This window comes from Taudactylus pleione, unplaced genomic scaffold (genome assembly GCF_031769625.1).
Source record: "Taudactylus pleione unplaced genomic scaffold, aTauple2 ptg000013l, whole genome shotgun sequence".
Lineage (NCBI taxonomy): Eukaryota > Metazoa > Chordata > Amphibia > Anura > Myobatrachidae > Taudactylus > Taudactylus pleione.
Genome location: NW_028284416.1, coordinates 4,219,253 through 4,244,191, shown reverse-complemented (window position 1 = coordinate 4,244,191; position 24,939 = coordinate 4,219,253). Strand labels below are relative to the sequence as shown.

Genomic DNA, 24,939 nt, shown 5'->3' with positions numbered 1-24,939 from the left:
TAGGCACCACTGGGGGGGTTAGGCACCACTGGGGTAGTTAGGGTTAGGCACCACTGGGGTAGTTAGGGTTAGGCACCACTGGGGTGGGTTAGAGTTAGGCACTAAGGGCGGGATGTATTAAGGTTGCGGTGAACATTCTGCCAGTCACCGCAACCTTACTAATCACATATGTACTAACATATGCGATTTGTATCACAAAGCACAGCTCTTGCGATAAGAACTCCCCTTTGCAAAGCAACCGATGCCTGGTGACGGGGTCTCCATGGATCCCATCCCCTCCAAGCCCCGGGAGCTTCCTGCTGGTCACATGTGCAGGAAGCGACGGGCTCCTCCTCCTCCTCCCTGCACCCGGAAGAAGACTAGGAGGAGGAGGAGACGGAGGACCCAGGAGGAGCGCGGGCCGGCGACCAGGGAGTGCAGGTGAGTGGGGGCCAGTGCTGGGTGGCGGCGAAGCGTCAGGTGCGGGGTCCGGTAAAAAGCCCATAGACTTCTATAGGGTAACGCCAGTTTTTTTTGGCGTTACCCTCCACGCCGAAAAAAGGGTGGACGGGGCTTAGTACATATGGAAATGCGGTAAAAACCCGAAAACAGTGTTTTTACCGCATTTTTCCTTTAGTACATCCCGTCCTAAGGGAGGGCGGTTAGGTTTAGGCACCAAGGAGGAGGATTAGGTTTAGGCACTAACGGGGAGGGTTAGGGTGCAGGGTGGGGAGGGTTAGGGTGCAAGAAGGGAGAGTTAGGGAGAGAAGGGGGGAGGGTTAGTATACTTACCTGACCCCTGTCGGGATACCAAGCATCGGGATGCCGCTTTCGGCATTTTGACAGCAGGCATCCCGACTGCCAGCGTTTCATACCCATCCTGGTTTTACCGCAATGAAACAAAATTACACCTTCTAGCTGCTCTCCCCCCCATCTCTAAATAGGGAGCTGCGCTGTATGAACAGGAGAAGCCGGCGCCAGTACGGGGTAGAACGGGTCAATTTTAAATGCAATTTTGCAAACCAAGCATCACTCTAATAGCTCTGTAATGACAAAGAGCTCCGCTCTCTGCAGACACAGGAATCTATATACTGAGAGATAAAGAGGAGAGAGATAAAGTACCAAGCAATCAGCTCCTGTCATCTTTCAAACAGCCTGTAAAGTGATAGTTGGGAGCTGATTGGTCTGTACTTTATCGGTCTCCAAGGCTTAGCGGATAGACCCAATTGACATTAATCAGACAAGCGACTCCGTCATGTCCCCTGAATAAAGGGAAATAATAGATCGTACACTGACTAACCACATAAGCCCCAGAGACCCAGACATGTAAGTAGGGGCTGCATTGTCTGTCATCACCGCAGGATAAAATTACAGCTGCTTCTGGGTTTTCTTGTCCATTTAACTAGAAGAAAAAGTTCCCTGGGGTATATAAAGAATTCCCCCTATAACCCTGATAATTATAAGCAGCAAATATATGAGGACGGTAATTACTGTGCATCGCAATTAAACCTCAATCTATAATCAGTGTGAGGAGCGGCTGGTGTAGGTCTGCAACAGTCATCTGGGTTCTATTTGTCACATTTCCCTGTTAAGGGTAATCCAAAGCCTCATACCACTGTATGTAATTTACTGTACTTTCTGTACCAATAGACCACAGGTTCTCAAACTCAGGCCCTCATTCAGAGCCGCTCGTAAGCGGCCGCTCGTTCGTTCTGACCGATGTTCGCACATCTGCGCATGCGTACGGATTGTAATACGTATGCGCGAACCAGTCAGTGCGGCCGAAAATCGTTTGTTCGCTAAATAGCGAGTGCCTGCTATTTTGAGTGACAGAAGGAGGCGTTTGTGGGTGGTAACAGGGGAAGGTGCTTGAAAACAGGGAGTGGAGATCAGAACACAGGCGTGCTTAAAGGTCAAAACGACCGTTTTAAGGGAGTGCATAATTAAAACAGCAGCGTCATTGACCACGTCACTGGGTTGTTTTATAGTCAGAACTGCTCGCAAAATAGCGGTAGGAAAAACCAACCACAAGAATAGCGAGCAGTTCATACGCTGTTCGATGTACTCGATTAATCTAATAAATAGCGGACATGACGTATGATGCGAGCGGCCAGGGGGCGTCTTTTTCAAAATTACGACCGCAAGTTTTGTTCGCTCGTTCAGACATAGAGGCGTGAACAGACCGCAAATAGCGAACGGTTCATTTGAATAGCCACCCCTTTTTTTTTAACGAACGACCGCAAATAGCGAACGGCTCTGAATCAGGCCCTCAGTCCTCAGGACCCCAAACAGTGCATGTTTTACAGGTCTCCTCACAGAATCGTAAGTTAAAAAATTAGCTCCACCTGTGGATCCATTGAAATGTGCCAGTGAGTAATGATTACACCTGTGCTCCCTGCTGGGTGACCTGGAAAACGTGACCTGTGTGGGGTCCTGGGGACCGGGTTTGAGAACCACTGCGATAGACTAATGAGACCTGTTATATACGGTGTATATATAAAATGACTCAGGCCCTGATTCAGAGGCACTCGCAATTTGCGCTCTGAATCAGGGCGGGCCGTTTTTTTTACTTTCACTGACCTCCAGGCCGCTCGCTAAGCTGTGGGTGACCTGATTCAGACCCGTTCGCGAGCTATGCGCTCGCGAACGGGTCTGGATCAGGCCCTCAGTCCTCCCATTGTACGTGTAAAATAAACCTATTGCTTTAAAACATTTTTGCTAGATGGAGATATTTCTTCATATGAAAAACAGTCACCAAGGAAACGTCCCATTGGGGCGGCAGTGTAACCCGACCGGGGTGGACTAACGCAGTTTACTTCCGTCCTCCAGGCGCCGCGTCGAATCCTGGAAGACTCAACCGTTCGCCTCTCCTTCTACAGCTACACCATCGGCAATAACAATCACACTCAGATCCACCAGTCCAACCCCACCTACGAGAGGATCTTCCCCCTCGACCTGGATTACCAGCAGCCGACCAAACCGCTGCGGAAGCTCCCAGAGCTGTCCCAGAGCGCAGAGGATTCAGGTGAGGGCACTGGTCCTGTCCCTGGTGACCCGACATCTCAGCGACAGTGGCATATAGATAAAGGCCCCTGGTCCGAGGTGTAGCCAGGGAGATCGCCACTGGGAGCAAGTGGCGACCTACCTGGCTACATTAGCTCCCCCCCGGCTATGCCACTGCCCCTGGTGTACAATTGGCCCCAATGACTGTGCAGGCACTATCATTGCTTTTTGGTAGATATTGGAGAGGTCCTATTCTGGAATCCTCATTGGAGGGCTGCGCAGTGATGTCATTGTACAGTGCTCCACAGTTAGATAGTCTCCTATAACTGCGCTGGCGGTCACACAGGGGGAGATGTATCAAACCGTGGAGAGAGATAAATTGGCCAGAGAAAAAGTACAAACCAATCAGCGCCTATCTGTCAATTGGCAAACACTGAGCCTGTCAGTGATTGTCAGTCTGCTGCCATTTGCGGGCGGCGACGGATTTCAATTCCCGGAACGGAGGCATGTCGCCGCCGTTGGGGAGGAGGGAAGAGGCCAGGATCTCCGTCGGCTGACCAGAAATGACAGTTGGCAGCTGATTGGCTGGTGGTTTATCACTCTCCACTTTATCACTTTTCAGAGCTAAGTACATCTGGCCCAGTACAGTGTGAGACACAGAGCCGCAGGCGAGGGGCCAGCCATGTACATACTGTAGTAGTCCCAGACAGGCAGCTCAACCTATGGGGATGATTATTTGTTACATATTGATGACTGGGGAGCAGCTTTACATGTCACCTTATGCTGATCCCCATTCCCCGTGAGGCTGTCACTACAGCACTGTACATGCTGAGCAGAAAACGCCCTACCCTACAGTGATGAGCCTTCGGGGCCCATTTATCAAAGTGCATTTGAGGTAAATTCCCCGAAAACGCCTGTTTTCGAGGGTTTACCTCAAATACTAAGGGCCTCATTTATCAACGAGTTTATCACTCAAAACTAGTGATAAATTTCACTTTTTATGATAAATGGTGCTCAGCCAATCAGCTCCCAGCTGTCATCTGTTAGAAAAATGACAGCTGGGAGCTAATTGGCTTGAGCACCATTTATCACAAAAAGTGAAATTTATCACTAGTTTTGAGTGATAAACTCGTTGATAAATGAGGCTGTAAGTATCCCCCGAATGTATGAAGGAGGGACCGCAGCAGGTATCTCCGATATCTATATATAGGATGATCTCCGATACCTGCTGTGATCCCTCTATTGCCGCCGGCAGCCGCCTCCCCCATAGGTTTCTATGGGGGATGCGATGCTGCCAAATGTATCAATATCGGGAATGCAAAGCATTCCCGATATTGGCCTCAGCAGCTAACGCCATCTGAAGATAGCGTTAGCCGCAGTGGTCTATGGGGACTTACCGCATTTCAGCCGGCGGAGGGATCTCCCAGATCCCTCCGCCGGCAATGGGCGCCGCTCATGTGCAGTCAGCGGGACTGCGCATACGCAGCAGCCACCGGCCACATCGCAAGAACGGGCTCCTTTCGGAGCCCGTCACCCTGCATGTGCCGGATCATACATTCGGCCGCTACGATCGCATTTTTTCAATGCGATCATGGGCGGTACTGCATGCCCTGATCGCATTACAAAATGGGATCATTAATAAATGGGCCCCTTAGTGAGAGAGAAACAGTATATTTGTAGGTGAGACTTTACCCCCAGCCCATGTCATGTTCTATATACACACTGGGGAACGCACCGCCTGACAGGGCTGAAGTGTCCGTAATCAGAAGTGTCAGCTCCTGAAACATAGAGGGGAATTCAATTAGAGGTGAAAAGCCATATTCGCCTGTTTTTTTGTGAAAAATTTGCCTAAAATAAATTCGCCAAATTCAATTCCAGGACAATTTCGCCTAAGTGGAAACAATTCTCCAAAAATGATTCTCCAATCAATAGCTGGTGAAAAGAAATGCAAAATCTTTATTTTGGGGTGCAAATGTGGGGAAACAACTCAGACCCCTTGGGACAGCCCCCCAAAGGACAAATACGCAAAAAAACAGAAACTAAAACCTAAGAACACCCCAAAAAAGACATGTCATTTTTGGGGTGTAAATTTAAAAAGTGGGGGGATAAACATTAAAAGTAGCGAAAAATACTTCTTGGGGGTCCACAAGTATGGGTCAGATGTTTTGGGGATTGCAGGTGCATGCAGCAGGTGGATTTTTCACGGTTTTTAAAAGTTCACTTTAGAGACATAAAAACATGCTAGCACCCATTTCCAAGCTCCCCAAATTTGACAGGACTACTTATTTTCACCAAAAAATACAGCTTTATGCCATTCTTCAACACTTTTACAAAGACGCTAATAGCAGCCAATTTACACAACTTAAGTACGCAAAATAGTTTTATTAGGGCTATTAGTACACATCTATATTGATTCCCTATGTTAGAGCATCTTTTTCTGGGGTACAGACTGAATTCCCCAATTCTTTCAGTACTTTTCACCTGTTCCGCATTCGCCTATTTCCGTGTTCGCCTGTTTTGCAATTGAATTAGGCGAAAAGCGGGGACGAGCACGGAATAAATTCGCCTCTGAAACAGGCGAATGAAGCGAACAGTCGGACAGGCGAAAACTTCGCCTCTAATTGAATATGGCTCATAGAAACAACTTTTCCAGAATTGATAGAGCGCTACTAGTATCAGTTGTGTCTGATACAATGTTGCAGTAAGCTTATGTGACAAGTTAAAGATTGTATAGAGCAATACCTGTAATAAAAATTGTTAATAGGATGTTTGCCGGTTTGGGCAAGAGGTCACTTGTGAGGGTTCCAATGTAGCGCCAGCAGTGTGCCTCTCCGGTAAGGCAGGGGCTCTGATCTAACACACCCTATTGCTGCCTACCTTGCGGTGGTTCAGCGCACCTCTCCAGCTGGTTCCCTTCCATGCAGGTCTTCCTTCTCCTTAGCGGGGATGGCGATCACTGCTGTGGTGATTATGCTGCGGTGACCGTATGTCTGATGCGTGTGTTTGCAGACACAACTGATACTATAGCGCTCTATCAATTCTTGAACTGTTTACATTATTTTAAATAGAGCAGCTTTCTACTGACTAAGAGCGCGGTATTAACAACTATATACAATAGAAACAACTTTAAAAGTAACTTTTGTTATATTACCGAACTGAATTTCTCTATCCCCGGCTGTCACATCTATTTGTAGCCTGCAGTGGAGACTACGCGGAACCAGACCTGACCAAGTCCACACCGCACCAAGGGTTCCAGAACAGCGTCCCACACTACGCAGAGACGGATATCGTCAATCTCCAGGGAGCGACCGGCAGTAACATGTACGCTGTGCCGGCCCTCACCGTGGACTCGCTCACCAAGAAGGACATCAGTGTCGGAGAGTTTCCACGCAACAAGTTACGGCTGAAGGAGAAGCTTGGGGAGGGGCAGTTTGGGGAGGTACGTGGTACAGGCCGGTGTGATCAACCTGAGTATGACACTATGCCGATGTCGGACGCAGTTGGGCGGTTTTCTTATGCTGCGCAAACGTCTAAGTCGCACAGCGCATGCATCCCCATTGTGTTTCGTACAGAGTCGCAGTAGCCATTTCAGATGTACACACACAGAAGTGTATTGAAAATGTATTGGGTGGTGACAAGGGGGTGCAGGGGTGTTTAAGAGAGGAGGGGGCCCGTGTGCAGCCTCTGTTGGGACCCCCTCCTCTCTGACAGCGCACTGAGTGCAGCAGATTCTGAACTTGCGCGGGTCTCTGGGAAAATGGCCGGAGACCTCTTTCCTGCGCATGCGCGAGTCACAGGGGGAAATGGGCATCGCCATTTTCCCTGTGATTTTTGCTGCTCTGTAGAGTCGGCCCGGCGCTGCAGCACTCTGAAGACGGCGGTAAGGTGAGTATAAAAAAATATGGGTGCAGGATGTGCGGTTTGGGCCCCCCTGGAACCCAGGGGCCCATGTGGACTGAACACCCTGCTGCATCCGTTATAAATATGCCCCTTGGGAAGTGGCTATACAGACGCACAAGGTTGCTGCATGTCTTATGGGCGGGTGACTGCAGTGTCTGCGTACACAAACGCTTATATAGGAGGCAAAACACAGACGCAGAATCTGTACCTGGCCTGGGGCTGGTGTAAGTTTCCATGGTCGAATGTAATAAGGGTTTCAACTGTTTACTTAAATACAGGTTGAGTCTCCCGGTATCGGTATGAAATACCGATGCCGGAAGCCCGAACGGTCTACAACCTGCCCCTGTCCCCCCATAACCCTAACCTCCCCCCAGGAGTGCCTAACCCTTACCTTCCCCTGGTGGTGCCTAACCTTAACCTCCCCCCAGGAGTGCCTAACCCTAACCTTCCCACCAAGGGGTGCCTAACCCTTACCTTCCCCTGGTGGTGCCTAACATTTACCTTCCCCTGGTGGTGCCTAACCCTTACCTTCCCCTGGTGGTGCCTAACCCTAACCTTCCCCCATGGGTGCCTAACCCTTACCTTCCCCTGGTGGTGCCTAACCCTTACCTTCCCCCGGGGGTGCCTAACCCTTACCTTCCCTTGGTGGTGCCTAACACTTACCTTCCCCTGGTGGTGCCTACCCCTTACCTTCCCCTGGTGGTGCCTAACACTTACCTTCCCCTGGTGGTGCCTAACCCTTACCTTCGCCTGGTGGTGCCTAACCCTAACCTTCCCCCATGGGTGCCTAACCCTTACCTTCCCCTGGTGGTGCCTAACCCTTACCTTCCCCCGGGGGTGCCTAACCCTTACCTTCCCTTGGTGGTGCCTAACCCTTACCTTCCCTTGGTGGTGCCTAATCCTAACCTTCCCCTGGTGGTGCCTAACCCTTACCTTCCCCTGGTGGTGCCTAACCCTTACCTTCCCCTGGTGGTGCCTAACTCTTACATTCCCCTGGTGGTGCCTAACCCTTACCTTCCCCTGGTGGTGCCTAACCCTAACCTTCCCCCGGGGGTGCCTAACCCTAACCTTCCCCTGGTGGTGCCTAACCCTTACCTTCCCCCATGGGTGCCTAACCCTAACCTTCCCCCATGGGTGCCTAACCCTTACCTTCCCCTGGTGGTGCCTAACCCTTACCTTCCCCTGGTGGTGCCTAACCCTAACATCCCCCCAGGGGTGCCTAACCCTTACCTTCCCCTGGTGGTGCCTAACCCTAACCTTCCCCCGGGGGTGCCTAACCCTTAACTTCCCCTGGTGGTGCCAAACAATTACCTTCCCCTGGTGGTGCCTAACCCTTACCTTCCCCTGGTGGTGCCTAACCCTAACATCCCCCCAGGGGTGCCTAACCCTTACCTTCCCCTGATGGTGCCTAACCCTTACCTTCCCCTGGTGGTGCCTAACCCTTACCTTCCCCTGGTGGTGCCAAACCCTAACCTTCCCCCATGGGTGCCTAACCCTTACCTTCCCCTGGTGGTGCCTAACCCTTACCTTCCCCTGGTTGTGCCTAACCCTTACCTTCCCCTGGTTGTGCCTAACCCTTACCTTCCCCTGGTGGTGCCTAACCCTTACCTTCCCCTGGTGGTGCCTAACCCTTACCTTCCCCTGGTGGTGCCTAACCCTAACATCCCCCCAGGGGTGCCTAACCCTTACCTTCCCCTGGTGGTGCCTAACCCTAACCTTCCCCCGGGGGTGCCTAACCCTTAACTTCCCCTGGTGGTGCCTAACAATTACCTTCCCCTGGTGGTGCATAACCCTTACCTTCCCCTGGTGGTGCCTAACCCTAACATCCCCCCAGGGGTGCCTAACCCTTACCTTCCCCTGATGGTGCCTAACCCTTACCTTCCCCTGGTGGTGCCTAACCCTTACTTTCCCCTAGTGGTGCTTAACCCTAACTTTCCCCTGGTGGTGCCTAACCCTAACTTTCCCCTGGTGGTGCCTAACCCTTACCTTCCCCTGGTGGTGCCTAACCCTTACCTTCCCCTGGTGGTGCCTAACCCTTACCTTACCCTGGTGGTGCCTAACCCTTACCTTCCCCTGGTGGTGCTTAACCCTAACCTCCCTCCCAGTAGTGCTTAAACCTAACCCCACCCCCCCCTCCCCCGCGGCTAGAATGCCCCGCTTACCTTCATTCGGGATGCCGGCCGTCGGGATTTCGGCGTGGGGCTAAAGATAGACGTCAGAATTTCGGCGCCTATCTTTAGTCCCAGGTCGGGCTTCCATTGTCGGCATTCTGGCCGCCGGTAATCTAACTACATCCCGAGGCTCCCATATCCAAAATGCTTGGGACCAGGGGTATTTTGAATATCGGATTTTCCGTATTTTGGAATATATACATACCATAATGAGATATCTTAGGGATTGGACTCAAGTCTAAACACAGAGAGAATTTATGTTTCATACAGTATACACCTTATACCCACAGCCTGAAAGTCATTTTATACATTATTTTTAATAATTTAGTGCGTCAAACAAAGGACCTGATTCAGTAAAGATCGCAACTATGAATACGCACGCCAATTGTTACGCACTGCGCATGCCTACACATCGCAGTACGCGTGTGCCCCACTGTGATCAGGACTGCGATCGCAGTGTCTACGCAGACCTATTGCAGAGTGATTGATGGGCGGTGAGGGGGGGTCTCAGACACACTCCAAAAATTCCGTATTTCGGAATATTTGTATATGGGAGACTCAACCTGTATTTTCTATAGATAAATGCATTATATTAATATGATACATACAATAATCCATTAAATAAACAAATACTTTACAAAGTTCTTTCATTTTTAATGTCACTTTTAAAATAAACTCAGTAATCCGTGATACCCCAGTATTAAAGCCTATTCACACTGTGTAAATTGCAACCACTTATCTGCAGGCTCTGCTGACGTTGCTGCGGTGATTGTGTTTTTTCCTGCTGTAACCTCCCACGATGCTCGGATGCGGTGTACAATCAGGGTGTAGATCGGTGCTGTGCACAGGAAGAGAAGAGCTTCTATAGATAAAGTATAAAAAAATGTAATGTGAAACAATTTAAATATCACCAACGACTTTATAGAACATTTAAATGATCAAGGATAAAGTGCAGACACATAAAGTACAAACCAATCAGCTTCTAACTTTTTACAGGCTGTGGGCGGGATGTAGTAAAGGCAAAAATGCGGTAAAACCCCCGAAATAAAATTTTAGGGGGTTTGACCGCAGTCCCCAAATGTACTAAGCACGGAATGCGATGCGGTCCTTCAGGTGGCGTTACCCAATAGAAGCCTATGGACTTCTTATCGGGACGCTCCCCCTTGGGAGGGATCCGATCGGATCCCTCCCATCACCCCCCATGGTCCACGGCCTTTTGCGCATGCAGTTAGTAAGATCTACTTGTTGATGAAAACATACTGATACTTTTCAGGAAATGCATGTAGCCATAGGGATCATTGTGCCTTATAACCAACAGGGCCGTAACTAGGGTTGTGCGGCTTGTGCCATGGCACAGAGCACCGCAGGGCAGGGGGCGCTGTTTGGGCCTGTCAATTTACCTGTTTATTATCATTCTCAATTTTAGCTTCCTCTTCTTTTATCCCCAGCATCTCCTGGCCTCCCCTATCTCTCCCTGGCCCTTCCCCATGAGGCCGTGGCCCTCTCTCAGGTGCACTATATTATGTCCCTATTTATCCCCAGCATCTCCTGGCCTCCCCTATCTCTTCCCTGGCCCTTCCCCATGAGGCCATGGCCCTCTCTCAGGTGCACTATATTATGTCCCTATTTATCCCCAGCATCTCCTGGCCTCCCCTATATCTTCCCTGGCCCTTCCCCATGAGGCCATGGCCCTCTCTCAGGTGCACTATATTATGTCCCTATTTATCCCCAGAATCTCCTGGCCTCCCCTATCTCTTCCCTGGCCCTTCCCCATGAGGCCATGTCCCTCTATCAGGTGCACTATATTATGTCCCTATTTATCCCCAGCATCTCCTGGCCTCCCCTATCTCTTCCCTGACCCTTCCCCATGAGGCCATGGCCCTTTTTTTTGGGTGCGTTATGTCCCAATTTGAAAAATGAGGGGGGCACCAATGCTCTTTCTGGCACAGGGCACCAAATAGTCTAGTTACAACTCTGATAACCAATGCAGGGAAATTATCCCATTTTGTACATATGTAGACATTACTAGACTGTTCAGGGAGTCAGGGAGATTGCTGCTAAATCAGGGAGTCTCCCTGACAATCAGGGAGGGGTGGCAAGTATGCTGTAAACTGCGCAGCAGCCAGCATGGGAGTGAAGAGACGGTCTCTTCACTCCGAGCACCTGGCAGGGACGGGCTCCATTCGCAGATCCTGTCCCTGCGGGGGGGGCTATTTGAAAAATTTTGGCGCTAAGATCGCACACTGCAATGCGATCATGGGCGCTAGTAACGTGCCCAGATCGCACTGCGAAAGCGATTGTTGATAAATGATAAGTGACCACTCAAATAATTTCTCAGTGCTTTATTAGATGAGAAAAATGATTAACTACAGGGCTCCATTGCCCCCGTGATAAATAGGCCCCAACTGCTTTCTTCTACTGAGATGTTAATAGAGTGCAATACCTTATGTTAGCCTGCAGATGTCAGTGTTGCAATTACTGTCTATAGAAAGTATTTGGACAACAGATACTACTCTCCTCCGTATGTAATAAATTAAACAGAGAGACCCGTACACAAAATCCAGTATGTTACATATTTATTCATATTTTTCCATACTACTCATAAAATACACAGCACAAGTTCATGTGATTAATACCATGAGATTAATCGCCCAAAGGAAAAATAGAAACTTGTATTCTTATTTACAACTAGCCGATGCCCGCGGCTTCGCCCACGATGAATCGCTTCTGCCAACATTATTTTTATTTGAGGTGTTCTAGTTGTATTGCTTAGCATAGAGGCCCTGTGGCGGGAGTGGCCCACGTGACCAGCAGCGCTATACAGACTGGTGGCAGCAATGCCTTCACCCACCACTCACCCATGTCACTGTGTGCCCTGTGTACAGACTGCTATGTAGCCTATCCTATTCATGTGACCGCTGGCACAAAGCACCTCTCCCCCCACCCATTACCAGCCACACGCATGGTGCCACACCTATCTCACCAATGTCACTGTGTGCCCTGGGCACAGGCTGCTATGTAGCCTATCCTATTCATGTGACCGCGGGCCCATAGTCCCTCTCCCCCCACCCCTTACCAGCCGCACGCATGGTGCCACACCTATCTCACCAATGTCACTGTGTGCCCTGGGCACAGGCTGCTATGTAGCCTATCCTATTCATGTGACCGCGGGCCCATAGTCCCTCTCCCCCCACCCCTTACCAGCCGCACGCATGGTGCCACACCTATCTCACCAATGTCACTGTGTGCCCTGTGCACAGACTGCTATGTAGCCTATCCTATTCATGTGACCACAGGCACAAAGCACCTCTCCCCCCACCCCTTACCTGCCACACACATGGTGCCACACCTATCTCACCAATGTCACTGTGTGCCCTGTGCACAGACTGCTATGTAGCCTATCCTATTCATGTGACCCGGGGCCCAAATCACCTCTCCCCCCACCCCTTACCTGCCGCATGCATGGTGCCATACCTATCTCACCAGTGTCACTGTGTGCCCTGTATACAGACTGCTATGTAACCTCTCCTATTCATGTGATCGCGGACCCATAGCCCCTCTCCCCCCGCCTCTTACCTGCCGCACGCAACGTTCTTATTATATTAGTATAGATGAGCCTTCCCTGGCCAGAATTGCATCTCTGGACTATTAATTGCTTTTCCCATTAAATGTTATTGTGCCGATTCAATTACACTCAAGCTGCCGCCGGAACCTGCAGACATAATGGTGCTCCTGGTTCCTTATTTCTGTGGACCACGTGCAGAAAATGAGGAAGCGTTACGTCCTGCTTTTGTCCAATCTAACATGCCAATAGTCAGGGTGATGATAAGAGATGAATGTAAAGCCACAGTAATACTTTCTTGATAAATTGCGGCCATGAGTGATTTGGCCTAGCCGCCCTGATCCGATGGGTTAACTTTTAAGGTGACCATACACGGCACGATATACATGTCGAATCGGCACGATATAGGTGCTATATCGTGCTGTGTATGGGCACGATATCGTACCTGATATCGTGCTGCGCGCTCCCGTGGGATCATAAATCACATGTCCAGATCTTCCCGCATGTTCATCTGAGCTGGGATGCGATGAACGATCCCATTCAGATGGAGGAGGGGGGAGCCGGCATATTGTGCGGTCAGCGGGGACAGCACGATCCATCTGCCGACGGATCCAGGGGCTTATCTATAATGGGTGCAGGGTGTGCGGGGAACACGGGCCCCTGGGTCCAGGGGGGCCCCGCACCACACACCCTGCACCCATAATATTACTTACCTCTCCGGAGTCCCATGTCGGCGCTGGTGTCCGGCGCTGTAAAATGACTGGAAAATGGGCGTGGCGGCCATTTTCCCGGTGACCTGTGCATACACTCTAGACTCTGGGCACACTCTAGTGCCCAGAGTCTATAACTCTGGTGCTGGCCGCGCACAGCTCTTTGCGCTGCCGGCCGCCGGGCGGAGAGGAGGGGGCTCATGTCGGAGACTGCACACGGGCCCCCTCCTCTCTAGAAACGCCCCTGGACAGATCGGCAGTCGCCCTACACAATTATCGGCCCTATCTGACAAATATAGCCATGTCGGGCTGGGAATTGCATAGTGTGTACTCAGCGTAAGGCTACAGGCCTACACTGGAGGTTGTGAGTTGCTAGATTATATCACCCAGTGTAAACAAGACTTCCTGTGCTCTCTCTGACAAATGAACATTTCCTGCTCAGAATTTACCCATCACTTCTGTGACATAAGTAATTAAGCACCAGTACAGGTAAGTTCTGGGGAAGTGGTTCCCGAACTTCTTTGAATCACGGCGCCCTAGAGTATCAGCATTGTTTTCGCGGCACCCCTAAGCCAAAATTTTGTTATTGACAAAAAATTTAGTAAAGTGAAGTAAATTGTGCTGACCTGTCATCCTCAGGCTCAGGTATGTGGTGGTGGACAGGGTTGCGCCAGGCTTGCCTACCCTCCCGATTTGGCCGGGAGCCTCCTGATTTTCAGGTGCCGCTCCCGGCCCCCAGGAAAGGCAGGCAAGCCTCCCGGAAGCCTCCGACCCCCCCGTCCTCCCCCCTGAAAAGATTAGAAACCCCCCCAGCGGGGGAGCCGGTGACGCGATTCGCGCTGAATCGCGTCATCGCGGCCCTGCCCCCTGCTTCACACTGCCAAAAATAACGGCATTGTGAAGAGGGACGGAGCCACGATGGCGCGATCGTGCGGCTCTGCCCCCGGCTCCACCCCCAATGTACCACCAACTGGCTTGCCCGCCCCCGGCTCTGCCGGCCCCCCCCCCCCCCCCCCCGCTGTTAGGCGACAATCAGCTCCCTCCCGGAAGGCTGGAGCTGATTGTCGGCAAGTATGGGTTGTGCTTCTGTTTGTCCACATATTTACATTACATTGACCATAAATAATTTGATTTGATGCTGCACCACCAACCTGAGGCACCCCTGCATGTGTCCCAAGGCACCCCAGGGTGCCACGGCGCACAATTTGGGAACCACTGTTCTAGAGGGTATATTTAAGTGCAGGTTTATAGATGTGGAGATGTTGCCCATAGCAACCAATCAGGTTCTACTTTGTTTGCATTTATCTAGCACCTCCTAGATCTAGAAGATAATAGCTAAATCTGATTAGTTGCTAAGGAATTAGCAGAAACTCGCAGACAGTGATGTTACAGCATCCAACTAAAGCGGGACAACATTAGATGGTTTTTTAAACAATTTGCTGTTTTCCATCGGATCGACAAATTGTTGAAATCGTTGGGTGTGCGTTGTTCCCGCGGCGGCGTCCGTCGCATCCTCAGACCTGACATACATGCTGCTCAGTCTGAAGATGAAACAGATGATCCCAGGCTTTTGGATATGGCAGGGAACGACATATCGTGCGGTCGTTCACCAAATCGTCGGACGGGTACACAGGTCGTCTAGTGTGTACCCAGCTTTAGAATCAGCCCCTTCTGTTTATTTAATGGTGTAATTACTGCTGATGTATTAACTTGATGATTGGTTCTCGATTGTGGCCATTAGACATATAGGTTGTCACTTTCTTGGCTACAATTTGAATTTCGGTCCATTTCTAACCAGTCACTATTTCATTACCGTTAGTAATTTAGCCTGATATTTACCTGTCTACTGTCCCGTTCCAGGTTCACCTGTGTGAGGTGGAGGGAATAGAAGACTTCCTTGAAATGTCTTCGAGGGAGACCGGTAACCAGCCCGTTCTGGTGGCGGCGAAGATGCTGAGAGCTAACGTCACTAAAACCGCCAGGTGCGTCATTTACGTCTTTGGAATAATGAGCAGCGTCCTGTGTCTCTGTAAAGCAGCAGTGAACCCACTACTAGACATAAAGGGGTTGACTCAATGATACCTCTTTTCCACCAAAAACCCGGGTCCGACCTGGGATTTCAGACGTGGTTCCAACCCAGGTCAGACACCGTTTACACAGCACAATCGATCTGGGTTGTTCTCAGGTCAGCCCCGTTCACACTGAACCTGGGTCTGCCCTGCTAAACTTGTGAGGTCATAAAAAGTGGGAGGTGACTGCTCCACAACCACCAATCAGCTAATTTTAGGCATGACCCAGGTCAGATAACCCGGGTTGCGTCGTTTACACTGCACCATTACCCAGGTCCATCCTGGGTCCGACCCTGGTAGCTAGCTGGGTTGGATTGCAGGGTCACTTGACCCGGGTTGTTTTTCAGGGACCCTTTTACACTGAGCTGCGACCCAGGTAGACCCAGCAATAACCCAGGTTTTTGCTCTGGTGTAAAAGGTGTATTAGATGCGACTTACTCGCGTCCATCAGTGTGGCTATATGACGCTCTTAGGGGCTACGTACATGCTCGCCTGCGCACAACATGGAACCTCCTCATCTGAGTTTGCACTCTCAGGGGTATAACTACTAAAGTGAGAGTTTTTAGTAGGGGAGATGTTGCCCATAGCAACCAATCAGATTCTAGCTATTATCTTCTAGAAAGTGCTAGTTAAATGTTAAGGAGAATCGGATTGGTTGCTATGGGCAACATCTCCACTTCTAAAACCTCTCACTTTAGTAAATATACCGCTCAGTACTCATGTTCCCCTTACTGTCTCTGTCACCCCTAGAAATGACTTTCTGAAAGAAATAAAGATCATCTCCAGGCTCAAGCATCCGAACATCATCCGCTTGTTGGGCGTCTGCGTCCGGGATGACCCCCTCTGTATGATAACCGAATACATGGAAAACGGGGACCTCAACCAGTTCCTTTCCCAGAGAGAGATCCGCAGCCAGTTTACCACTGCTAACAACATCCCATCTGTCAGGTGAGCGGCAGTTACATATTCTTGGGGGTATGGAGGTCATTGTAATTAGATGGTATCAACGGGATGCTGTTAACTTACCACTGCCCGGGATGCCGCCCATTAGAATCCCGACGCTGTAAGTCCGACCTGGTACTAAAGATAGGCGTCTAAATCCCGACGCCTATATTTAGCCAGACGCCGAAATTCCGACAGTCGGCATCCCGAACGAAGGTAAGCGGGGACTGTTAGCCGCGGGGGTGGGTGGGTTAGTTTTAGGCACCTATGGGGGAACTTAGGGTTAGGTACCCCCCGGGGAAAGTTAGGGTTAGGCTAGGTGAAGGGGTGGTTAGGGTTAGGCACCACTGGGGGGGAGGTTAGGGTTAGGCACCCCCCAGGTGGGTTAGGTTTAGGTGCAGGAAGGGGGAGTTAGGCACCACTGGGGGGACTTAGGGTTAGGGACCCCCGGGGAAGATTAGGGTTAGGCTAGGAAAAGGGGGAGTTAGGGTTAGGCACCATTGGTGGGAGGTTAGGGTTAGGCACCCCCCCGAGAGGGTTAGGTTTAGGGTGCGGGAAGGGGGAGGTTAGGGTTAGGCACCTCTGGGGGGACATGGGGTTAGGCACCACTAAGGGAAGGTTAGGGGGGAGAGGGGAGGGTTAGGGTTCTTACCAGCCCCAGTCGGGATCTCCACTGTTCGTGCTTCCAGCGTCGGTATTACATCCGCCGGGAACACAGCCGGCGGCATTACATGTCGATTCCGGTATTAACTCTTATCTTTCCCAACCATTGGGAGTATGAGGTTACACACTTCTCTTCATCTATGCAAGAACTATTACATATATTTTTAAGCAGAGAATATAATTGATAAAAATCTGGATGTTACCTCTAAACAATATACCTTTGTACTACTACCTGTATTCCATCGCCCCCTCGCCCTCCTGGTATTTGTCTTTAGACATTTATGTCCTGATACATTTGTATCTTTGTTGACTTTCTGGATGAAATGGGAGAACGTTGAATGACGAGGGTGTGGGGCTCTGCATCCTAGCACAGGTGAACCCCCCTGACAGGTACCACTGGCCGGGAGGGACCACCCAGCGCACGGGATGTCTGATGGCTGACGTGTCCTCCCATGTTCTTACTCAGGTGTAATGTCGCTATTTCTCTCTGTTATCTCTTCAGCCTGCACAACCTCTTGTACATGAGCACGCAGATTGCCTCCGGGATGAAGTATTTGGCCTCGCTGAACTTTGTGCACAGAGACCTGGCCACCCGAAACTGCCTGATGGGCAACAACCACACCATTAAGATCGCGGATTTTGGCATGAGCCGGAATTTATACAGCGGAGACTATTACCGCATTCAGGGGCGGGCGGTGTTGCCAATACGCTGGATGGCCTGGGAGAGCATTCTCTTAGTAAGTTGCTGGTGAAGTATTTGTATACGTCTTAGAGTTATAACCTTTATGCCATTTACTGTCTGTCTGCCGTATACTAACCCCAGCTCTGCACCCGTAGGGAAAGTTCACCACATCCAGTGATGTCTGGGCGTTCGGTGTCACCTTATGGGAGATGTTCACTCTGTGTAAAGAGCAGCCCTACAGTGTTCTATCAGACGAGCAGGTCATCGAGAACACGGGGGAGTTCTTCAGGGACCAAGGGCGGCAGGTAAGGACCTTACTCGTGCCAGAGGCCCATAGTGAGACTGGACCACAATGATCACTCATGGAATATTGGGCCTGATTCACAGCCGGACGCCCTGAATGAGTGCTCGCTCTGAATCAGGGCATTTTTTTTTGTTGAGCGGCCTCCTGTCCGCTCGCATAGCTGTGGGCGACAACCCACAGCTATTGCGAGCGGCCAGGTTGATGGTCACGATGGTCATCCATCACCATCTGGCTTGCGACGAGACCCTTGTGGTAGGGTCTCGTGGCCGCAAGCCCCAGAGAGCTTCTGGCTCTAATAGAGCCGGAAGCTCTCCCACTGACATCACTGGGGATGTCAGTGGGGCTGCCCACAAACGGCAGGCGTTCGCATGGGAACGCCTCTGTTTGTGAAGCCACCCCCCCACCACGCCTACAAAACGGGGCGAGCTGTCGATCAAAATCGACAGCCGCCCCCTTTTGGTGCGAGACCAGGAGCGATAGAGCGCCCGTTGCTAGCCGGGTCTCGCGCATGTGCACGTCGGAGCCGGCTCCGGTGTGCGCATGCGCAGTGGCCTAACATCGACCCGCTCGCGAGTGCATAGCACTTGCAAGCGGGTCTGAATCAGGCCCGTAGATTGATGATTGCTTTGTACCAAAACAGAATTCTGCATTTTTAAACTATATAAATTCAACCTGACAGTTCCAGCACAGAAAGTTATTTTCAGGAAGGCACAGAAAAAGACAAATCACAAGTGCACAACTCCAAATGACTAATTATATACAAATGCATTATGCAATAAAATGTTGCAATAAATAGAGGATTTAGCATATTCATGGCCAAGGTTATGAGCCTAACCACCATATCCAGGTAACCTCTGTAGGGTAGATCCTTAACATACAGGGGTTCAAATCCAGGGTTCAGGACACCCCAAACCAGCTCAGCTGAGCCACCCCAGGGCATCACTCTAATGAGAAAGGTGAAGTGTAAAGTAAGATAGATAAGAGCAGCTACAGCTGCATATATAGGATGGAGAAGTGAAAATACAAATATAATAAACAAACAGTAAAAGTGTTAAAATGTGCAAAAAAGGAAATATTTGTTATAATGCGAGGCCCTGAAGCAGACCAACCAAAGCAATCCAGGGGACCCACGCCCCAAAAATCAACCCAAAGGTGCACTACAGTATATAATTTGTAGGACTTACCTACATCCATCCACATTGCAAGTTTTCCCTCTCACCCCAGAGAGGTGCAAATAGAAGTGCGCAGGAAAACTTGCAATGTCGGCAGTACTGTAGCTGACTTACAGCATAGTTGCCGACTTTCTGGCTGCTCCTTCCGGGAGGGAGCAGCCAGATCGGCAGGGCAGCGGGGTGCGTGGCCAAAAAAGGGGGCGTGTCCGGACGGGTGCCTGGCATTTGTAGGCGTCACGGGGGCGGGGTCACGCGATCGCGTCATTTTTGCCCCGCCCCCGCTACACAATACCGATAATACAGGCATTGTGAGGCAGGGGGCGGGGCCAAAATGACGCGAATCGCGTCGCTGGCTGCCCTCGCAGCGGGGGTTAGGTGTAAATTGCGGGGGGATCGGCAGCCGCCGGGAGGCTTGCCTGCCTTTCCGGGGGGCGGGAGCTGCACCCGATTATCGGGAGGCTCCCGCCCAAATCGGGAGGGTAGGCAACCCTGACTTACAGTATATGTGCGGCACATCGCCATTAATTGAATTCTGCCCCATACAGAAGGTGGATAGAAAGTGACCTCAAAAGAAATGTGAAGGAGCAGGGCCGGATTAAGGGTCACATGGGCCTGGGGCTGAAAACGTTCAAGGGCCTTTTGTGAGAAGAGGAGGAGTTGTGACAGTGCTGTGTGGCCAGTGCAATATGGGTGTGGCCAGTGCCTTGTGGGTGTGGCCAGCACCATGTGGGCGTGTACACCCCTTACACTATCAACTCCATCGTCTCCCTAAATATGTAGAAGCAGAAGAATTGCATCATTTTGTGAGGGAAATGGAAATACAATTTAATACTTAGAATTTATGGACGACCGTCCAGCCAATTGGTCATCACCATGCTGTCATGATGATGGGTCTATTCCTAAATGGAGGCCTGGAGTTACACTCCTATCCGCCCCATTGTTATTCTGGCCCTGGAGTCAGGTCAGAGCTTGAAGGCTCATATAACCTATGATTTTTTTATTATATGTTTTCTTGTTAACGCTTTGTGTCCCCTTGTATGGCAGATCTATCTCTCCCAGACACCTCTCTGTCCAAGTCCCATCTTTGACCTGATGATGAAATGCTGGAGCAGAGACATAAACGACCGACCTACGTTCGAGAACATCCACCATTTCCTGATAGAGCAACTGGATTCCATTGTGTAACCTGTGACGGAACAGTCCGAAAAAAAACCCCAAACCAACGTAACCTGAAGAGGCAGGTTCTGGCTGTACCCAACTCATCTGGAGCTATACTGGACATGAGCTTAGTTTTCTAGATGTAGACATAGAAGGACCAAGAGACAATGTTCTCCTGTGGCGCTGGTATTACTTCCCGGGGCCCCACCAGACATCTCGGCCTGTTAAAGGGTCCCAGCCCCCTGCAGTTGACACAACTGACCTCGGGGGTGAAGATGCAAGGTTGCACCTCCCTTGAAGGGGAGAAACCAGCTGGGATCGAGGACTGGAATAAAGATGTGAGAAGTAGGACAGAATTCCACTATAATGTGCCACTACATTTTACGTGTATATACGTGTACGGGGCGCTTGCGTGTCCATGTCTCATGTGACCATAGTGCTGTCACACAGACCCAGAACAATGATGTCATATTTATTTAGCCATATAGCCATTAGGCAGAACTATTCGTATATAAGGATAATAATTGGGAGTCGCTAACTCGTCATGGGAGGAAACTGCAGTAATCACAGCCGGTGATTATTGACGCCTCCCTAGAATGCCGCTATCAAAAGTTTATCCATACATGATCACGGGACAATTAGGAAAAATAGATAAGATATCAACTGCACAGCCACAACATGAATCTATTCCCATTTTATTTTATGTCTCCTTTTATGTTTTTCTAATGTAGATAAGAAGAGTTGAAAATAGAAAATAATATTCACGTGTCCGGACTTTATATGACTTCTATGTGTAATTAAGTTTGCTGGCAGTTTCACTAGACTGCCACTGTTTATGTCCCTGTCCCACAGTTCCCTTATCTCCTCCCAAAGCCCCTTCAGTCAATCTTTAGTTTACCAATGTTGTTACTATCCTCCCACAGTATCCTTAGCTGTGGGGGGTGGGCTCGTTGCTGGTGTGGGTCTGGCGGCCAGCCACAGGCCGTTACAGGTCTCCAGGTGCTCTCATAACTGTACAAAGAAATAATACAATACCGTATCTACTGTACTATAGGATATCCTGTATACTAGGCAAAAAGAAAGGGAATTTTTGGAGGTTAGAGTGCCTTTAAACCTGGCTTTAGCGCACCACTGTTGTCCCGAAGGACTGTATTTGCTGTAGTTGTACAGATGTGGTAATAATAAATTGCTATGACTAACACTTACTTTTTAACCTGGTGCAAACGGCACAAATGTGGTTAAATTGATAGCAACCAATAAGATATTAGCTTTCACTAGTCTAACCTGCACTAGACTGACCCCTGACAAAGCTGATATCTGATTGGTGGCTGTTCGTTGTAGCATATGTGTGCTTTCTACACCATGTAAATAAATTACACTTTAAATAATTATTATTAAATGAATATTTTTTATTTTGTTTATGTCTTTTCTTCGTTTTCTAGTTAGAATGATGAAATAATGTTTTTGGTTTTTTTGGGGGGAGAGGTGTGAAAGACTGCAAGTTTTCTCCTTACAACCCGTACATCGCTAGGTATTGAGCGACATCGTAGGATGCAACAGCTGGGTAAAATCTGCGCTAAGTCTCTGAGATGAGAGTAATTCTACTATAAACTTTTTTTCTACAAGACAGACCGAAAATGCGAAATATCTTTTTTTTTATTATTATCGCCTGGCAATCATCGTTACTACTGTAGGTATATGCATCCCTTCACTCCATTGCAATATATTATAGGGGATGTACACTTATGCACACCTTTTTAATAAAAAAACCCGCCCCACTCGGGGATCATCCCCCTGTCATGTAAAGCTGAGAGCTGGGATCTGCCAAACTGCGCTCAGTTTTTTCCTGAAACAAGCTGTTCATAACTCTGAAATAGAGCCCTGGAAACAAGTGCTATGGATGAAATAGGTCATACCGCAGCATAAGCCCCCGTCTCCCAGCTTCAGGTAGCAGGTGAGTATCCAGGAAGGTGGTCTTCAATATTTGCTATACAAGGGGTTTATTGATTAAGGAGGGTTGTGTTATCTATAGTTGGCAACATCTGTAAGTAATTATATTGTAATAACCCTTCTATGTTATCGCAATGCATCCTCCCAACGGTTTCCTTTTGTAGTGCAGACGTAGGGGAGTGGTCTACTGTATTTGGGGTGTATATACGTAAATTGGGAGCGTGGCTTGTTTGACGAGAGCGCGCAGCCTGTCAGATCATCGCCACTGTTCGTTTTCGCCCCCTCTTATTTACTTTGTAACTTAGGGGTCTATTTATCAAGCAGTGTGGAGAAATGGACAAGTGGAGAAGTTGCCAATAGCAACCAATCGGCTCCTACCTATTATTTTATAGACTGTACTTGATAAATGCTACTTCAAAGCTGATTGGTTGCTATGGGCAACTTCTCCACTAGCTTACTTCTCCACACTTTTCACTGATTGATAAACAGACCCCTTAGGAAGGTAGCCTCGGTGATTCTCATCTTAGACCTACACTGTTATTAAATATGATTAAATAATACCACATATTCCCATCATTGCTGCAATACATTGCTGAGTCATAGTGTGTAAAGGCATTTACCACCTACAGACATTGTATAGGCTAATTCAGTGCATTGTCGGTTTCCCCAACTTCAAGCTATCTTCTGTTCTTTTCAGCCATGGCTTTACATCATCTGGCAGAATTGTTCGATTTTGATGCCTACACAACCTGCTCTGTTTACTACTGTATCCAAAACAGGGAGCAAAGGAGAGCTTCAGTCTTTCCCAGGGTGACGAAATAAATCATACCTCCTGTCTGCCCAGATTTTGGTGGTCGTGGAGTTTAGACAAAAGTGGGAGGGGAGTTTCACCCCAAATGATCTATTTCTGGGCCGGTTGGGGCGGGCGCTTGTGTAGGACGGGGCTAGTTTCCCCCTGATTTCGCAGGCCTACACGTTGGGAGGTATGATGTGACGCATGAAAGGAAAATCGATGTATTATTGGAATTTGCATTAGGGCATCTCTAGGTCCAAGATATCAGTCATCAGTTTTCCTGCCTATATGTGAAAGGGCTACCGCCAGCTATAACACCAAATTTGGGGTTTCCGTTCCACAGCACATTCGCGATCGGTGCGTTCTAGATCAGCGAGAGAGCTCCCATAATCACTGGAGGACGTTTCCAAATATCAGAGGTATTTCAGCACTTTCCATTGGGTCTCCCCACACAGTTCTGCTTTGTATGGTACATTTATGGTCCAGAAGTAAATAGTTCCTCTTGGGTTATACAGTGATGCCAGCGTAAACTCTGGCAAAGGTAACAGCAGAGACCCTGTAAGAAAATATTTGCAGGAACAGAAATTCTTCAGTGTTTAAGATGTACATTGGTAACAAGCATGAGGTGCCCTGCAGAGTATATTATTGGCAATCTGTCAACGGGGGTAGTTATCATGGGGCAATGTTCTGCAGATCTCTAGCAAGCTTAATGGCGTCATCTGCAAACTTGTACCATCTAGACAATGGCTACCTACAGCGGGCCTCATTTACATGGCGTAAAGCGGTTGAGAACAGCGCAAAACCCACTCTGGTGATGTCATAAGACTCAACTTGCCCTGGTGCACCCTGACTTCTGTCGCGTTGTATTACGGAATAAAATGGCGGTTTTCTGAGGCTTATACGTTATCTGGCGGCTGACCAGAGTTGCGCGGAGTGTGCGTGCTGCTGGTGAAGTACAGCGAGGGCGCACCGATGCCAAACACCACGAATACTTTTTATTTTTTGCAGATTATTGAAACTCCCCATCCAAGTAAAAACATTGCGAACGGCTCTCTGCCCCCGCTGCGTGTGTCTTCTCACTTTTATTGTTGAATTAAATGCTTTATTTTTAGTTTTTTTTCCTCCCACACTGGATTCTTATTTTTGTTATTGTCTTACACATGAATGTTATAGGGTCATTTATATGGTAATGAAATAAAACATGTTATGACCTGGAAACGTGGTGGGTGGGTGGGCAGGGTCTGTGCATTTGTTAATACTGTACTACTGTCACTCTGTAGATAATGAATCTGTATTTACCTGTAGCCAGACTGGACTGAAGTGCAATGAAATCTGTATTGCCAAATAAATGAGCCTGATCTGTAGACATTTCGGTCTTTGTCTGCTTCTTACTGACCTGCTGTAACCGTTCTGCACTTGTCATCGTGACGCAATGGGGCTGATGCTAGAGTTATGCGCAAATCTGCTTGGAGAAGGGATCTTGTGATGTTTAGCACTGAGCATGCTTAGTTGCGCAGCTACCAACGTCCCGTGTGCACGCGTCTCCGTTTCTCCTGCCGCTAAATTGGCGTAACAAGGAGGCAATGGTTCATTCGCACATCTGCTATATCGTGTGAGTGCGGCCGCAGAGGCGCATGCAACTCAGCATATGGGAGGACATCCACATTTAGGGCCTGATTCAGAGCCGCTTGTAAGCGGCCGCTCGTTCGCTCCGAGCGATGTTTGCCCAACTGCGCACGCGTACGGATCATAATACGCATGCGCGAACCTGTCAGTGCGGCCGAAAATCGTTTGTTCGCTAAATAGCGAATGCCTGCTATTTTGAGTGACAGAATGAGGCGTATGTGGGTGGTAACAGGGGAAGGTGCTTGAAAACGGGGA

At 49.4% G+C, this 24,939-nt stretch overlaps 1 protein-coding gene across 2 annotated transcripts in view; it reads left to right on the top strand.

Moving 5' to 3' along the window:
- LOC148542344 (discoidin domain-containing receptor 2-like) overlaps positions 1-21,859 on the top strand; it is a 173,755-nt gene extending 151,896 nt beyond the window's left edge. For both annotated transcript variants that reach the window (XM_088470391.1, XM_088470396.1), the window contains 7 exons: positions 2,809-3,004; positions 6,177-6,421; positions 15,186-15,307; positions 16,145-16,342; positions 17,502-17,736; positions 17,837-17,986; positions 20,202-21,859. In XM_088470391.1, coding sequence (XP_088326517.1) covers positions 2,809-3,004; positions 6,177-6,421; positions 15,186-15,307; positions 16,145-16,342; positions 17,502-17,736; positions 17,837-17,986; positions 20,202-20,342 — 1,287 coding nt within the window. In that variant the 3' untranslated portion in view covers positions 20,343-21,859. The remainder of the gene's footprint in view (positions 1-2,808; positions 3,005-6,176; positions 6,422-15,185; positions 15,308-16,144; positions 16,343-17,501; positions 17,737-17,836; positions 17,987-20,201) is intronic.
- The last annotated feature ends 3,080 nt before the right edge of the window (positions 21,860-24,939 follow it).